We start from the raw sequence: 19,206 nt of genomic DNA, 5'->3' as shown, positions 1-19,206 counted from the left end.
AACAATCCATCTCTGTATACCGCCCACAAGATTATGGATGTTAGATTTGATCTGTGCTAATTTGAGATTTGTAAAAATGCCCAGTTAAACCCCTAAGTAAGGTATCATTTCCTATAATTTCTTCCTATAATTTAATTTAATTTAATATGATGATAGTTTTCTTTAAACATATCAACCAGTCTGACATATTGGCTCTTACACATAATGGCTCTTACTTACACTAAGTTCCTTTGACTGTTAAACATACTCTGTTGGATTGTAATTTTTATGATACTGCTAGAAAAAGCTTTTATTCTTCGTACCTTGCTTAATAAATCTGAGATGATTTGACAGATGCCAGATCTTCTAATCGTGATACCTGAACTCTGGCTAATTCTCTTCTTCAAAGGAATTTGTCGATTGGATTAAAATATCTGGATTAAATTGTCTGAGATTACTGCCTGTTCTTACATTCCCTGAAGAGGGCAGATGTATCGATACTCAAAACCACGTTCAGCAATGCAGCGATTGGCTGGCATCAAGACAGCAATGTGGTGACATCATATAATTAAAAAAGATTTTCTGCGAAAAAAGATTTTCATGCAAATTTCTGGACCTTTATAAGGGGACAGCCAAGCGACCAAAATGACATAAATTATAATGGATAAAGATGGTTTTTTATTATAATTATAATGTTTTTTTGTTTGTTTGTTTGATGTTTCCCAATCATTTATATTAACGATTTTTAGTGTTTGTACAGGCTTTACTTTTTTTTAAATGTTGTAATTAATTTAATTTGACCTTTGAAGCAGATTTGTTACATGGCAGCATTAATATACTAAAAACATATATCTATCTACTGAAGTTTCTTAAGGGTCAAGAAAGACCAAGTTATCTGCATCTCATGCACTGCATCAAGCCACTGATCTATATAAATATTATTTTCAAATACATTTTTATATTATTATTATTATTTAAAATTATTATTTCCCCTTGTTCAGTAAGGAACTCTTGTAATAGAGTAGCAGTGGCTGGGACAGATTTTAAGTATCAACGCTGCTTAAAAAGATGCAATCTAATCCTATTTACATGAAATAAACTGCTCCCGAGCAGGTTTAAGCTTACGGACCTGTTGCTATGAAAGCAAGTCCATGATGAGCTTTGAAGAACCAAACAATCCAAGATCATGCCAAATCGTCAACAATCAAATCCAGCTAACCGAGTTACTGACGTACCACGTACGGAGAACTGACCCCTGGTGCTAACATGATGTTAAAAACTTAATAACAAATTGTCATATTGGCTCAACCAATGGCATTGGAGTTCGAGGGAGGGTTATTTGCTTGCATTTTCTCACTTAATTTCTTACTTGAACTCTCATTTGCCCTTTTTTTTTTTTTTACTAATGCGTATAAATAAATAAGAAAATTATATCGTTACCATTGTGAATTGATGTGATAAATGAGTAATAACAATGCTAAGTGGAAGGATACTTTCTGACTTTGTGTTGTTGTTGTTGTTTTGCTCAGGGATTGTGGGAAAGAGCTGGGGACCTGTCGGGATCAGGCCAAGATCATGTATGCTTGGGCCAGGAATGCTCCTCCAACCAAACTACCCAAAGGTGCTCACCATTCTCTTCATTATTTCTCCCTCTTCTCTCTGTCTCAAAACAGCCTGATGAGTTTAGCCAGTATAACGTATGAGTGATCATGAGTAAATGGCTCATCTGAAAAACAATAAGAGCACCTCTGAACTTACTTGCAACCATTTTTTTCAGATGTTGGCTTTAAAGTTGGAGGAGACACCAGAATTAACTACTTTGTGCTGCAAATTCACTATGGTGATATCAACAATTTCAAAGGTAAACTGCAACACAGCAGATCCAGTGCTGAAGCAACAGTATTGTAAGATCAGCATGTTTTAATGACAGCTCCATCAACCAAACTTGACATGCTGTTCAGAAAAGTCACTATGTATGATAAGTTAAAAGAATATTACACCTCTTTTGTTAATTTATTGTAAATACATTTATTTACTCACCCTAAATAAATTCCCGTCAATCACTGTGTGAGTACTGCTGCTTTTAAGCAGTCCTACCCGTTGAAAACTGTTGTATTATGGCTGTAACGGCTATGAAAAGCAGCATCTTGCGATGTGACTAATGTATTTATCTTGTCTTGATTTTAGATCATCATAAAGACTGCTCAGGACTCACTTTAAGAATGACTTCCAAACCGTAAGTTATTGCCACTAGAATTTAAAATATCTGTGACTTATTCAGAAGACATATTTGTTGCTCCCAAGCATAAACATTTTGTCGTCGTTTACTCACCTTCATGTTGTTCCAAACCTGTATGACTTTCTTTAAACAATGATGCCAAGCTTGACACGACTGACTGTTTTTGAATTGAACACAAATGCAAAATGAGATTTGAGATCTGCGGCAGAGGGGAAGATTATCAGTGAATTACGACTTAAATTTGGGTCAATTGGTCACACAAAGTTAGTGTATGGCTTCAGAAGACTTTAAATGTATTGCATAAGTCGAATGGACTACTTTTTTATGATTTACTCCCCAATGATTTACTCACCCTCAAGCTATTCTAGGTGTGTATGACTTTCTTCTTTCAGATGTATACACATGGCAGTAAATGGGGGTTGAGATTTTGAAGCCCAAAAAAGTATATCTATCCATCATAAAAGTAATCCATACGACTCCCGTGGGTTAATAAAGGCTTTCTGAAGTGAAGTGATGCATTTGTGTAAGAAAAATGTTCATATTTAAAACTTTATAAACTAAAATAACTAGCTTCCAACAGACGGCCCTATGCATCTTTTTACGGCGAAAGAGTAACCCCTGACCTGGCGCATGACTAAGGGTGTGAACCTACACTTGTCTCACAGCTCGGTTCGATTACGATTATCATGCCGTCGATTCAGTTCAATTCGATATGCATCGACAATGCACTGCATCCTCATGTATACAATTTTGTCAATAAATACACAGTCAGATATATGAACAGAACCTTCAATTTGACCTGCTCATGCTTCTTGAATGTATCAAACAAACAAAACTCAAGTCTGGGCACAGAAGACAACAGGAGCATTTAGAACAAATACACAAAAGTAAGAACTAAAAGGCACTTCAAGGGGTGGCCTGGGCGCATTAAAGCTAAATCTGAAGTCTAAATGCATCTGGTTGTTGAAACCACATATGTAAATTTTATTCATCCCAACAATGCTAAAAAAAATAAACCTGTGAGCGTGTAATAGGCTATGTCATGTTATAGCCAAATATGACAGCGTTACTGCAGCACACATCGCCGCAGACAAGAAGCCGCGTATCTCTTCATCAAGCCAACGCACAAACTACTGCAAAAAAAACAAAAGAAAGTCGCAGATGATCAACACACAATCATATTTTTCCAGGAGTTCTCCAGGTCGTGCTTACCAGGTTGTTCATAAAAGCCGAAATGTGCCCAGATGTCTGCTTTTAAAGTAGTTGGAGCATTTTTAATTACTCGCACTCGCGTCTTGCCTCCCTCTGCCATTTTATGCTACCCTGACAAAGCACGTATGCGACAAATGACGTCAGAAAATAATCAGTACATTATAATTGGTTATGGTCTATTACTGAACCCGATACCGAATCGTTCTCGTCTGTATCGCGATGCATCGTAGAAACAATTAATTTCGACTCCCCTATGCATGACATAATGACGAACGCGGAAGCGCAGAGGATGGAGCAAAGCAAAACACCTGTCACAAATTAGAAGTCTTAAATAAGAATTTTTAAAGAGAAATGTTGGAGTATTTTGATATAAGAGAAGAGGAGCCTGAGTTTGTTGCCCGGCACTATTCGTTTGAACTGCGAGAAGCGTCAAAGCATACGCTACTCCTACGTCCTACATCGCACATTTCGTCAGGGTTTACTCTTTTGGCGTAAGTCGACTTGGGTAGGCCGTCTGCTGGAAGCTAGTTATTTTAGTATAATGCATTTAAAATTTTCGTACAAAAACCCATCGCTTTGCTTCAGAAGGCCTTTATTAACCCCCTGACATGGAAGAGCAATTATATTTTTTAATATAACTCTTGTCCGATGGCTTGAGTTGGAGTAAATCATGGGATAATTTTCATTTTTGGGTGAACTATCCCTTTAATGAAATGGAGTATTAACATCACAAATTGAACCTGAACACGAATAAAAACAGACACACAATTAATCATTTCCAGTTCAGCTAATGTCCGCCCTAATTTATGTCACTCATGTTAAAGGGTACAACTCTTTATCTCCCACATGTAAATGCAGCTCACGTCACTGAACGTGTCACGGATTGATGATGTAAAACTCTGGACGAGTCGTCTTGCGTGTTAAAATAGTCCATGTGACGCCAGTGGTTCAACCTTCATTTTATGAAGCCACGAGAATACTAACCAAAACAAACAAAATAACGACTTTATTCAACAATTTCGTTCAAGTATGTGTCAGTCTCCTACGCTGTTTATGTTGTAAATACAGTGCAGCTCCTGCGTCCTCATCACACGCATGCGTCGTGGAGCTCACGTGAACCGCCTCGGCTGCCATAGAACTCGAAAGCGCTGCACTATTTACAACATAAACTGCATAGGAGACTGACACAGGCTAGAACAAAATTGTTGAATAAAGTCGTTATTAGGGCCCAAGCCCTGAAAGGGCGCAGAGCCCTATTGTTCTTCCTCTGTTTCTTATTATTAGGGCCCAAGCCCAAAGGGCGCAGAGCCCTATTGTTCTTCCTCAGATTATTCTTTGTTTTTTTTTTTTTTTTTTTTTTTTCGACTTCTCGGGTACTTTTGGGGCACTTAACATGCTCGAAAACTCTTGAAACTTCGCACGGGCGTCGGAATGCGCGGCCATCAGAGCCGGGCTGAAGCTGGTACCCGGGCGTGGCAGGGGGGCTCGACAGCGCCCCCTAAAGTGGGGTCTGAAAACTTGGTCCATATATCAAACACACTTGCACGTACATGTATGAAACTCGGTACACATATAGACCTCATCGGGCCAAACAACTTTCGTGCTCATAGTTATGCGTCAGCCCAACAGGAAGTGAGCTATAATCGGTTGTTCGGAAAACCCATGCTCTGGAATTTAATATACTCCTCCGAGGCCATTGTTTCGATCATCGCCAAACTCGGTCAGCATTAAGTGAACATATCCAGGATGCTAAATTGCGAGCGGATTTTTGATATCTCAAATGGTTTGGCCGTGGCGAAGCAACGAATTTATGGCGAGAAAAGGGAAACAGGAAGTGTGTTATAACGTCAGCAAACATTGACTGATTTGGATGAAACTTCAGCTGTGTGTTTGTTGTAAGAGGCCGATCACATGGATATGACTTTTGTGAGTCAAAGTTATAGCGCCACCAACTGGCAGCAGGAAGTGTGTCACTTTCAAAAATGCTTTGAATCACCATCTTATTTTGACCCGATTTACTTCAAACTTCATCAGTATAATGTGAAAACATGACAGATAGAGATGTATGAAATGGATTCCTGAAATTTCAAATACTGTTGCCATGGCAACGTGTCAAAGTTTAATAATCTTTTGGCTGTTTTGAGGCTCTTAGCATGCTTGAAATTGCTTGAAACTGCTTGAAACTCAACACACACATCAGAGATGTCAGTCAGTACACATTGGCAAAGCATCAGAAATGGGCGGGGATGAGGGCCTCTCTAGCGCCACCTTTTGACAAAAGTGGGGGGGTTAGTTTTATCTTCAGTCACCAAACTCGGTACATATATTGTTCTCTTCGAGCCGGACAACTTTCTAATTTACAGTCATTAGCTCCGACCAACAGGAAGTCAGATATTTTGGTTTTAAGGTGAATATTGTAAGAGTGGACTCCTGTAGATGGTTCAATCTACAGGGTTGCCATTAGACTAAAAAACGTTATCAGAAAGATGGAAGAAAACTGTACATTTCTTGTCTATTTCCACCCACTGCAACTCATACCAACGACGGAGATAAGCGCAGTTACAATAGCAAAATATGTGGGAGAGCGTTGCTATAATGTGACTATATTGTATTGCAATAGGGAGCACTTCAAAGTCAATACTAAATCAAAAACTAGTAAGCACAGTATTTGTAATAGAAAGGATTTAATGACAAAATCTGGTTATGGTTACACTTAAAATAGTTTCAAAATGGATGAATGAGATGATAAACTTATACCATTAATCGTACACAGCATGAATACAATGTTACCTGAGAGATAGAGAGAGAGAGAGAGAGAGAGAGAGGGGGGGGGGGAGAGAGAGTGGAGGAGAGAGAAGAAGAGAGCAAAGACAAGAAGCCCAGATGACTTCAAGAGCCAGAGGAAAAGAGAAGAGAAAGAGCAATAGTTCCATCTGCTTTTATCTATTCCTTGACCATGTGACTGAAACCAAATGTATTCTTTTCAAACTGACCAATCAGACCAGACTCACACATAACATTCAAACTGACCAAACTTCCCCCACTGTAAAAGGTGTGGCACCCCCTGCGGCCTACAGGCCTGCCTTTTGTCCTTCTGTTAAGCAAATGTGTTGACAACAGTAAAGCAAATTTCTTTGTTGGATTTCAAATATCAAATATCAAATATCTTTGATTATTTTCAATCCTTTCAGTCCCCCCTTGGCACATTTGGCCACATTCATAAAATGTCCAGAGGTGACACAGTCAACAAAGACATGCTTTCCGTTGTGTAGATGTCATCTTCAGACTTGTCGTCCAGGCATGTTGGAAAAACAGTCTGTCAGTCCTTACAGCCCTGCTTGAGAACTTCATCAAATGGTGTGGTGCAATCTCTTTGATCAATGATATGCAAAACGTCCATTGAATACCTCACACCTCAAGAACAGTCACTGAAGATGAGAACAAACGCTTGTCTCTCTTTCTGAGGCAGAACACAGCAGGTGAATTCGAGCAGCAGGAATCTGTAACAAATAGCCCAACAAACAGCAAAATAGCATACACTTTTGTCATTTGTCATTTGGTCATTGGCATTTGTCATTGGTCAGAAGTTTGATATGGTCAGATTAAAATATTCTCTGGCAATAAGCCTTTAAATCGATGTACTTAATAAAGTGGTCAAGGTTTAGAATAAAAAGATCTCACAAGCTCTTACATTATTTCTAGAAACATTTAAATAATCTGCATCATAACAAAACAACAATCACATTGTTGGGTTTACACCCCTCTTTCATTAAGAGTATCAGCAAAATATTGTGTAACCAAATACAGAAATTCAATTGAATTAATGTCCAAAACCATTGTTACATTGTAAAATGGACAAAATACAAAGACTCAGAACTCAAAATCAAAATCAACAAAATTCAAAATCAAATGCATTTTTACAATACACTGATAAAATATTTTTCACTAGGTAAGGATGAGAAATACCCTTTTGATATTTAAATTGGTGAGACAAATAATACCTGATTTAGTAAATCAAAAGAAAGAAACAAAACAAACAATAACTTGAAGAAATTCACAGTTGGAATACAGTCTAGATGTAAAGACATTTTGTGAGGCAGATGGAGATTTGACTTTGTCTGAAAATCAAATTTATGTGACTGAATTTAGCTGTGGCTATGTGTAAATCATGTCCAAACATGGTGAGGAGGTTTACAATTGTGATGCAAATTTAGCCCTGTTGTAAAACAGGCAGCCAGTATGTGAATGTGAGTATGAGATGTGACCTGGCTCAGAATTCCTCTCACACCAATGTTTTTGTTAAGGAGCATGATAAAATGCAAAGTTTGGAGTTCTTGAATCCTGCGCTGTGATGAAAACATTCTCATGGTTAATGCAATTGTAATTCACACTGTAGCCACATGGCAATTCTGTGCTCCTGTACTTGGTTTAACTGCAGCTATATCGGGAATAGCAGAGTTTCCAATTCGGAGACTAACAAATTCAACATAGACACACATGCAACTTGAAATTGCTGTACAATTCCAGTATTAAAGTTATTCCAATTTACACAAGATACATGGCCTAGAATGCACAGCATCTACAGCCTTTATCCTAAGTGTTTCATCACTTACAGTAAAGCAATCATGTGTTTTAAAGAATAAACTTGACTAGTCTATGTGTATCTTGTAACACAAACAACCATACTGTGTAATAAATGCGCACAATGTGTTATACAATTACAAATTAGAAAATACAAACAGGATCATTGCAATCTGAATGTTTTACAATTAAACTCCTTGCTAAGAGGCTGCTAGCCCGCTCGCAAGTGAAGTTAATAGCTGAAGGCCTTGCATGAACACCGCAGTTAGCTCACTGAGAGTCTTACCTGCAAATGAGCGCTGATCTTTTCCTTTAGAAAGTAATTTCCTATTTTTCAGAAAATACGGAGGAGGCCGACCTCGACCCTGCGACCAGCATTTTAAATCGCCATGACCAATTTTCTGACAGGATCCGCAAAACCTGTTCTCTTTGTCATGGGATGGTTTGCTAGGTTCTCCAGGAGTATGAGGATAATGACCTTCTAATGCTTGCAAACCATGCGTACTGGTACACGACACTGCGCTATTCTGTTGCTGCACCCGCTTAAGAACTGAAATAGGCACACTTTCTTGTGCATTTTCTGAACTAAACGTTTCAGATTCATTTGAGCAAGTCACCTCATCTATGAAGTGAACATGCTTTTTAATCCCATCGCTGTTAAGCATTATGGGAGGCATGCGCTTTTTAGCATTTAGCTTAGCCTTGAGATCTGCAATGGTTTCTTTGTGCTTTTTACACTTTTCAGTCAGGACTAACTGCTCAGCTAGTAAGTTATCTAGCTGCGTTTGAAGATCTTGAATCTTTGCCTCAGACTTTTCTGCTTCTTCATTTTTAGAATCCACTTCTTTACATTTCGCATCTATACTTGAAAATAGATGTGTTGTCACATCACGTAGCCTTTTACAACTTATGAAGTTTAACGCCTCAATTATTTCACCATGTTTTGATTTCTTTTGATGTCTGCCATTTAATTCCCAATATCTGAACATTTCATCATCTGAACTTTTAATTCCAATATACTCTTTCTTGAGTTTAGACAAGGTAGGCTCAACTTTTTCACTCCATAAAGCAAACAATATGTCACTAGAAATTTTCCCTTCCATCCCGAGGAGATTATCTGAATATTCACTGATTGTACAGTAATGGGACTATTGAAGCTATTTAAAACCTTCTAAATTCTGTTTCATGCAATTCCTTCAACCATTAAACAATGAAAACAGACTTACCCAAAGAAGGTCAGCTTTAATCCATTCACAAGATCAACTGTGAAAAAATGTCCTCATTCTTACACAGATCAAAGTAAATTTCAGAAAATTCACTGCAAGGGATCCCGGGTTTCGGCACCATCTGTAAGAGTGGACTCCTGTAGATGGTTCAATCTACAGGGTTGCCATTAGACTAAAAAACGTTATCAGAAAGATGGAAGAAAACTGTACATTTCTTGTCTATTTCCACCCACTGCAACTCATACCAACGACGGAGATAAGCGCAGTTACAATAGCAAAATATGTGGGAGAGCGTTGCTATAATGTGACTATATTGTATTGCAATAGGGAGCACTTCAAAGTCAATACTAAATCAAAAACTAGTAAGCACAGTATTTGTAATAGAAAGGATTTAATGACAAAATCTGGTTATGGTTACACTTAAAATAGTTTCAAAATGGATGAATGAGATGATAAACTTATACCATTAATCGTACACAGCATGAATACAATGTTACCTGAGAGATAGAGAGAGAGAGAGAGAGAGAGAGAGGGGGGGGGGGAGAGAGAGTGGAGGAGAGAGAAGAAGAGAGCAAAGACAAGAAGCCCAGATGACTTCAAGAGCCAGAGGAAAAGAGAAGAGAAAGAGCAATAGTTCCATCTGCTTTTATCTATTCCTTGACCATGTGACTGAAACCAAATGTATTCTTTTCAAACTGACCAATCAGACCAGACTCACACATAACATTCAAACTGACCAAACTTCCCCCACTGTAAAAGGTGTGGCACCCCCTGCGGCCTACAGGCCTGCCTTTTGTCCTTCTGTTAAGCAAATGTGTTGACAACAGTAAAGCAAATTTCTTTGTTGGATTTCAAATATCAAATATCAAATATCTTTGATTATTTTCAATCCTTTCAATATTTATGTAATTCAGGGTCTGAGTTTTTACGTTCTCCTCGTAGGCGATTTATTCAATCTCCACCAAACTCGGTCAACATGAAACAAAGATACGGAAGATGCTAAAATGTGAACGGATTTTGGATATCTCAAACAGTGTTGCCATGGCGAGGGATTAAATAAGGACAAAAAAGGGGAACAGAAATTGTCTCATATCTTGTAAAATCATATTTTGATTTCAATTAAATTAAGATTGTATGTTTGGCAATTGAACTTAGATTAATTTTAAATGACTATACTATTTTTCAGATGAATATATATATATATTTTATAAATATTTATTTGTATAATGTATTGTGCCTGTGTGTGCCCTCCCCTCAATGAACACAAGATGGCAGCATTGTGTTAGTTTTGAAACAGGATAAAAAAAAACATTCCATCTCTTCAGGGATTTGTGTGTGTGTGTGTGTGTGTGTGTGTGTGTGTGTGTGTGTGTGTGTGTGTGTGTGTGTGTGTGTGTGTGTGTGTGTGTGTGGGTGGACTGGTGGACTGGTAATCCCTGATGTTGGGTGCTGCCCCTTTAAGGACGTTGTTCCGGTGAGCGCAAGTGATGTGATCTTGCAGGAAGAAGTGCAGGGAAAAACAAACTGAACTTAGAGAACTGAGTGAGAAAGCCATGTTGATCTCAAATGAAGATTTGAACATTTAATAATTCCAGCTAAAACTATTATCTTACATTATATTCCCAGCGTGGTGAGTAGTGTTATGTTGTTTAAGTGTTGTGATGGTTTGTGTATCACTATGAAGATCGCTATTTGCGATTAGCGCCTAAACGCCTAATGTTATATATTTGTTTTGTTTTAGACATTTACAGTTTGTATTGCCTGTAAAATATGTTGCATTTAGTTAAACAAAGTTTAATGCTTAGTACACAAAGCTGATGTTACAATGTTTTAGAAACGTATTTGGTGATGTGAACATTACTAGATAATAATTGTGAATTGTTTTGTGTTTGCAGTTTGACCACACACGCACACACATAAATGTGCACAAATACTCAACTAAAGTACCACCAAACTCGGTCAACATGAAACGGAATGACTATACTATACTTTTTTAAGACCTTCTCAAAATATTTAAAGACCTCATCGGCGATGAGAACTACTGTTGAGCAATAAAATAAAAATATATAATCATAAGCTATAACAAAAATATATATTAAATTAGGTGAGTGGATAGTTAAAAAAATTTGCAATTACAAAAAGTAATTCTTGAAAAAACATCTCTGGACTAATTTTATAAAATCTAAAAATGTTAATGAAAAGGTACAAATTACTTTGTGTTCTTATTAAATACATTTATAAAAAAAAACAATTTATATTTAATTTATATATGAATGTAAATAATTATATGGGCCTACACAAATAATATAACATTTCAAGATTTATAGTTTATTGTAAACGTAATGTGCAGCTCTGTAAAGGGGCAACAAATATATGATAGATACGTGAGAACAATATTTTTTTTAATCATCTTTAAGTGCACAAAACTATGAAAATATATGAAAGCGTGGCACAATGGGCTTATGCGCATCCCGGGTGCAGAATGATGCGCTTAAAGCAACATGGAGTCAGAGGGCGCAGTGCACCGCGAGTGCACATTAAAAAGTTCACGGCATAAAGAGACGATGAGCGTTGAGCGCACAAATCCTAGTCTACTATGTATATCGGTCGGTTTCTTCACAGTTTTAAATTCCGGTTATTGTGCGTGTGATGCCTTGTGTTGTCACCCGGGTAGGGAGCACAACATCGTTCAGAAACCGCTAGATAAACACCAGGAAGATAAATTATTTTATCTGCATATCAAGTATTATAACGGGAATATATCATCTTGGAGTGAGCTTTACCGAGCAGCTGACTGACTGTAACCAAACACGACGCGCAGTTTGAATGCTGAACGGAGAATGATGGACAGCTACAGCGGAGGAAAGACATTCAGCTATGGAATGGCTTTAGATGACTTTGTACTAGCAAATCATAAAATACTAATAAAGATTGCTGAAAGATCATGTGACAATATATATTTCTGATGATTATTTAATTACCACGACATGCCTAATCTGAGCAAGTGACTGCCTGTCTTGAGTTTTGTCGACAGACGGAGGTGGCACGAAATGTGACGGAGGCGGCCGCTATGCAGGAAAAACCATAGAAAAACCCTGCGGTCATTGTTTAAACTCATCCTACTCCAACCAGGAGTCCGCAAATTTACATTTCCCCATTTCGGAGTCTGTTTCGCAACGTGTGGAGGGCGACACATCACCTAACTGCGCATTTCGCAAAATACGTGACATCACCCATAGACGGTGTGCGCGCCCGAGCTGATCTCACTGACATATCACTATTCAGACAGGACTAGTTTTCTAAATTATATTTGAGTTACAATTCTCATCACCCAACATCTGTGATTTCAAATATATTCAAAATAATGTTTTCAGAGATTGAAGTAAAAAAAACTTTCTCCCACCATTTAGATTTTATTTCTTTTTGTTGTTAAAATCTTGTGAATCTTGTTCAATGTGCAGATTGCCTCTCTCTCAGTCCTTCCCCTCCCCCCTCACTCTCAGGCTCACCCTGGGTGTGTGTGTGTGTGTGTGTGTGGGGTCTCTCTCTCACCCTGTGAGTTTGTGTGTGTGCCTTTCTCTCTTGATGATGATAATTTACCCCTTTCATATCATAGACTATCACAAATAACTATCACTTGTGAATAAGTAAAAAAAGAACTATACAAATACCTTGAATTAAATACTGGCCTTCTGGACTTATAACATTTTGAGCAGGAAAAGATAACTTTTCACATATTTGAAAGAGATCTATTTCATCCCATGACATTAAAAATCATCTACATTTAAATGACATCATGGGTGTGGCTTGTGGTGATAGTGGCACCAGCTGCTGCGGTAAATGTGACATATTCGAGCGATTTAAAAAAATTATCCTGTTTAAATGCATATTGCCTGCCGTGCACAGTTATGCTGATGCCACCGACGTGGCGGTGCCACCGGCTTGGGCCCGTCATCGCTGCTCGCAGCTTTAATTATTATTATTATTTTATCGACTTCTCGGGCACTTTTGGGGCCCTTACCATGCTCAAAAACTCTTGAAACTTTGCAGATACGTCAGAATCTGCGGCCATCAGGGCCGGGCTGAAGCTGATACCCGGGCGTGGCAGGGGGGCTCGACAGCGCCCCCTATTAAAATTTGGTCTATATATCAAACACACTTGCACGTATATGTATGAAACTCGGTACACATATAGATCTCATCGGGGCAAACAACTTCCGCACTCATAGTCATAAACTTCGCCCAACAGGAAGTGAGCTATTTTGGGTTGTTTGGAAAACGCATGCTCTGGAATTTAATATACTCCTCCGAGGCAATTGTTTCGATCATTGCCAAACTCGGTCAGCATGAAGAGAACATATCCAGGATGCTAAATTGCGAGCGGATTTTTGATATCTCAATCGGTTTGGCCGTGGCGAAGCAACGAATTTATGGCGAGAAAAGGGAAACAGGAAGTGTGTTATAACTTGTGCAAACATTGACTGATTTGGATGAAACTTCAGCTGTGTGTTTGTTGTAGGAAGCCGATCGCAAGGATATGACGTTTGTGAGTCAAAGTTATAGCGCCACCAACTGGCAGCAGGAAGTGTGTCACTTTTTTTAAAAAATGCTTTAAATCACTGTCTTATTTTGACCCGATTGACTTCAAACTTCATCAGTATAATGTGAAAACATGGCAGATATAGACATATGAATGGATTTCTGAAATTTCCAATACTGTTGCCATGGCAACGTGTCAAAGCTTAATAATGTCTTTGGCTGTTTTTGAGACTCTTAGCATGCTTGAAATTGCATGAAACTTAACACACACATCAGAGATGTTAGTCAGTACACATGGGCAAAGCCTCAGAAACGGGTGGGGATGAGGGGCTCTATAGCGCCACCTTTTGACAAAAGTGAAGGGCTTCGTTTCATCTACAATCACCAAACTCAGTATATATATTGACCTCATCGAGCCGGACAACTTTCTAATTTACAGTCATTAGCTCCGACCAACAGGAAGTCAGATATTTTGGTTTGAACGTGAATATTGGTGTAATTCAGGCTCTGAGTTTTTACGTTCTCCTCGTAGGCGATTTATTCAATCTCCACCAAACTCGGTCAACATGAAACAAAGATACGGAAGATGCTAAAATGCGAACGGATTTTGGATATCTCAAACGGTGTTGCCATGCCGAGGGATTAAATAAGGACAAAAAAGGGGAATGTGTGCTGCCCTTCCCTCAATGAACACACGATGGCAGCATTGTCTTAGTTTTGAAGCAGGATAAAAAAAAACCTTGTTTCTCTCTCTCTCTCTCTCTCTCTCTCTCTCTCTCTCTCTCTCTCTCTCTCTCTCTCTCTCTCTCTCTCTCTCTCTCTCTCTCTCTCTCTCTCTCTCTCTCTCTCTCTCTCTCTGTGTGTGTGTGTGTGTGTGTGTGTGTGTGTGTGTGTGTGTGTGTGTGTGCTTCTGTGATTTCTGAGGACATACATTTGTAGACATTTCATGTGTCCCCGTACATATATTGTTCTCTTCGAGCCGGACAACTTTCTAATTTAACTAATCTAATTTAACTAATTTAAAACTTTCTAATTTTAGATAAAAATGTCATGTGCTGTGTTTGCCAAGATCACATATGATGCATATGCAGGGTATATGCAGGAATCCTGAAGTAAATTGTAATACCTTTTTAAGACTTTTTTAAGACCTTCTCAAAATATTTAAAGACCTCATCGGCGATGAGAACTACTGTTGAGCAATAAAATAAAAATATATAATCATAAGCTATAACAAAAATATATATTAAATTAGGTGAGTGGATAGTTAAAAAAATTTGCAATTACAAAAAGTAATTCTTGAAAAAACATCTCTGGACTAATTTTATAAAATCTAAAAATGTTAATGAAAAGGTACAAATTACTTTGTGTTCTTATTAAATACATTTATAAAAAAAACTATTTATATTTAATTTATATATGAATGTAAATAATTATATGGGCCTACACAAATAATATAACATTTCAAGATTTATAGTTTATTGTAAACGTAATGTGCAGCTCTGTAAAGGGGCAACAAATATATGATAGATACGTGAGAACAAGATTTTTTTTAATCATCTTTAAGTGCACAAAACTATGAAAATATATGAAAGCGCGGCACAATGCGCTTATGCGCATCCCGGGTGCAGAATGATGCGCTTAAAGCAACATGGAGTCAGAGGGCGCAGTGCAGCGCGAGTGCACATTAAAAAGTTCACGGCATAAAGAGACGATGAGCGTTGAGCGCACAAATCCTAGTCTACTATGTATATCGGTCGGTTTCTTCACAGTTTTAAATTCCGGTTATTGTGCGTGTGATGCCTTGTGTTGTCACCCGGGTAGGGAGCACAACATCGTTCAGAAACCGCTAGATAAACTCCAGGAAGATAAATTATTTTATCTGCATATCAAGTATTATAACGGGAATATATCATCTTGGAGTGAGCTTTACCGAGCAGCTGACTGACTGTAACCAAACACGACGCGCAGTTTGAATGCTGAACGGAGAATGATGGACAGCTACAGCGGAGGAAAGACATTCAGCTATGGAATGGCTTTAGATGACTTTGTACTAGCAAATCATAAAATACTAATAATGATTGCTGAAAGATCATGTGACAATATATATTTCTGATGATTATTTAATTACCACGACATGCCTAATCTGAGCAAGTGACTGCCTGTCTTGAGTTTTGTCGACAGACGGAGGTGGCACGAAATGTGACGGAGGCGGCCGCTATGCAGGAAAAACCATAGAAAAACCCTGCGGTCATTGTTTAAACTCATCCTACTCCAACCAGGAGTCCGCAAATTTACATTTCCCCATTTCGGAGTCTGTTTCGCAACGTGTGGAGGGCGACACATCACCTAACTGCGCATTTCGCAAAATACGTGACATCACCCATAGACGGTGTGCGCGCCCGAGCTGATCTCACTGACATATCACTATTCAGACAGGACTAGTTTTCTAAATTATATTTGAGTTACAATTCTCATCACCCAACATCTGTGATTTCAAATATATTCAAAATAATGTTTTCAGAGATTGAAGTAAAAAAAACTTTCGATTTTATTTCTTTTTGTTGTTAAAATCTTGTGAATCTTGTTCAATGTGCAGATTGCCTCTCTCTCAGTCCTTCCCCTCCCCCCTCACTCTCAGGCTCACCCTGGGTGTGTGTGTGTGTGTGTGTGTGGGGTCTCTCTCTCACCCTGTGAGTTTGTGTGTGTGCCTTTCTCTCTTGATGATGATAATTTACCCCTTTCATATCATAGACTATCACAAATAACTATCACTTGTGAATAAGTAAAAAAAGAACTATACAAATACCTTGAATTAAATACTGGCCTTCTGGACTTATAACATTTTGAGCAGGAAAAGATAACTTTTCACATATTTGAAAGAGATCTATTTCATCCCATGACATTAAAAATCATCTACATTTAAATGACATCATGGGTGTGGCTTGTGGTGATAGTGGCACCAGCTGCTGCGGTTAATGTGACATATTCGAGCGATTTAAAAAAATTATCCTGTTTAAATGCATATTGCCTGCCGTGCACAGTTATGCTGATGCCACCGGCGTGGCGGTGCCACCGGCTTGGGCCCGTCATCGCTGCTCGCAGCTTTAATAATCTGATTGTAATCGACTAGTAGCACAATCGAAATAAAAAAGTCACATGTAACCACGTCAATCGGAATGAATTGGCCAGATCTGATTAAAATTTCATTGGGATTGTAATGGGTGGTTTATTAGGGCCCAAGCCCTGAAAGGGCGCAGAGCCCTATTGTTCTTCCTCAGATTATTCTTTTTTTTTTTTTTTTTTTTTTTTTTTTTTTTTTTCGACTTCTCGGGTACTTTTGGGGCACTTAACATGCTCGAAAACTCTTGAAACTTCGCACAGGCGTCGGAATGCGCGGCCATCAGAGCCGGGCTGAAGCTGGTACCCGGGCGTGGCAGGGGGGCTCGACAGCGCCCCCTAAAGTGGGGTCTGAAAACTTGGTCCATATATCAAACACACTTGCACGTACATGTATGAAACTTGGTACACATTTAGATCTCATCGGGCCGAACAACTTTCGTGCTCATAGTTATGTGTCAGCCCAACAGGAAGTGAGCTATTATGGGTTGTTCGGAAAACGCATGCTCTGGAATTTAATATACTCCTCCGAGGCCATTGTTTCGATCATTGCCAAACTCGGTCAGCATTACGTGAACATATTCAGGATGCTAAATTGCGAGCGGATTTTTGATATCTCGAAAAGTCTGGCCGTGGCGATGCAACGAATTTATGGCGAGAAAAGGGAAACAGGAAGTGTGTTATAACTTGTGCAAACATTGACTGGTTTGGATGAAACTTCAGCTGTGTGTTTGTTATAAGAAGCCGATCACATGGATATGACTTTTGTGAGTCAAAGTTATAGCGCCACCAACTGGCAGCAGGAAGTGTGTCACTTTCAAAAATGCTTTGAATCACCATCTTATTTTCACCAGATTTATTTCAAACTTCATCAGTATAATGTGAAAACATGACAGATAGAGACGTATGAAATGGATTCCTGAAATTTCAAATACTGTTGCCATGGCAACGTGTCAAAGTTTAATAATCTTTTGGCTGTTCTGAGGCTTTTAGCATGCTTGAAATTGCTTGAAACTGCTTGAAACTCAACACACACATCAGAGATGTCAGTCAGTACACATGGGCAAAGCCTCAGAAACGGGCGGGGATGAGGGGCTCTCTAGCGCCACCTTTTGACAAAAGTGAAGGGCTTCGTTTCATCTACAATCACCAAACTCAGTATATATATTGACCTCATCGAGCCGGACAACTTTCTAATTTACAGTCATTAGCTCCGACCAACAGGAAGTCAGATATTTTGGTTTGAAGGTAAATTTTTGGTTAAATCGGGGTCTGAGTTTTTACGTTCTCCTCGTAGGCGTTTTATTCAATCTCCACCAAACTCGGTCAACATGAAACAAAGATACTGAAGATGCTAAAATGTGAACAGATATTGGATATCTCAAACGGTGTTTCCATGGCAAGGGATTAAATAAGGACAAAAAAGGGGAACAGAAATTCTCTGTGTCTGCTGCTCTCCCCTCAATGAACACAAGATGGCAGCATTGTATTAGTTTTGAAGCAGGATAAAAAAAAAACTTGTTTCTCTCTCTCTCTCTCTCTCTCTTGTTTGTGATTTATGAGGACACAAATTTGTATAATGACATGGGTATTACACTGGTATTACAACGTGTATGTGTGTGTGTTTAAAAACATACTAAAACAATGTTTTATTAAAATGTAACCAAATAGCTTTAAAATAATCATACTATTTTTCAGATCAATATATTTATTTTATTTAATATATTTCTTCTGAATATTTATTCTCTGTCTGCCCTCCCCTCACTAAAAGGTAGCAGTGTTGTTCTGAGGCTCTTAGCATGCTTGAAATTGCTTGAAACTGCTTGAAACTCAACACACACATCAGAGATGTCAGTCAGTACACATGGACAAAGCCTCAGAAACGGGCGGGGATGAGGGGCTCTCTAGCGCCACCTTTTGACAAAAGTGGGGGGGTTAGTTTTATCTTGAGTCACCAAACTCGGTACATATATTGTTCTCTTCGAGCCGGACAACTTTCTAATTTACAGTCATTAGCTCCGACCAACAGGAAGTCAGATATTTTGGTTTGAAGGTGAATATTTATGTAATTCAGGGTCTGAGTTTTTACGTTCTCCTCGTAGGCGATTTATTCAATCTCCACCAAACTCGGTCAACATGAAACAAAGATACGGAAGATGCTTAAATGCGAACGAATATTGGATATCTCAAACGGTGTTGCCATGGCGAGGGATTAAATAAGGACAAAAAAAGGGGAACAGTAATTGTCTCATATCTTGTAAAATAATATTTTGATTTAAATTAAATTAAGATTGTATGTTTGGTAATTGAACT

The 19,206-nt window shown here is 38.5% G+C and overlaps 1 protein-coding gene across 8 annotated transcripts in view; it reads left to right on the top strand.

The window, feature by feature from the left end:
• The window catches only part of pam (peptidylglycine alpha-amidating monooxygenase), a 76,054-nt gene that overhangs the window by 19,040 nt on the left and 37,808 nt on the right, over positions 1–19,206 (top strand). For all 8 annotated transcript variants that reach the window (XM_079804757.1, XM_079804753.1, XM_079804758.1 and 5 more), the window contains exons 6-8: positions 1,509–1,600; positions 1,757–1,840; positions 2,167–2,215. In XM_079804757.1, coding sequence (XP_079660883.1) covers positions 1,509–1,600; positions 1,757–1,840; positions 2,167–2,215 — 225 coding nt within the window. The remainder of the gene's footprint in view (positions 1–1,508; positions 1,601–1,756; positions 1,841–2,166; positions 2,216–19,206) is intronic.

This window comes from Gobio gobio (assembly GCF_949357685.1).
Source record: "Gobio gobio genome assembly, chromosome: 22".
NCBI lineage: Eukaryota > Metazoa > Chordata > Actinopteri > Cypriniformes > Gobionidae > Gobio > Gobio gobio.
The sequence above is the reverse complement of the archived record's forward strand: the minus strand, read 5'-3'. Positions and strand labels throughout refer to the sequence as shown.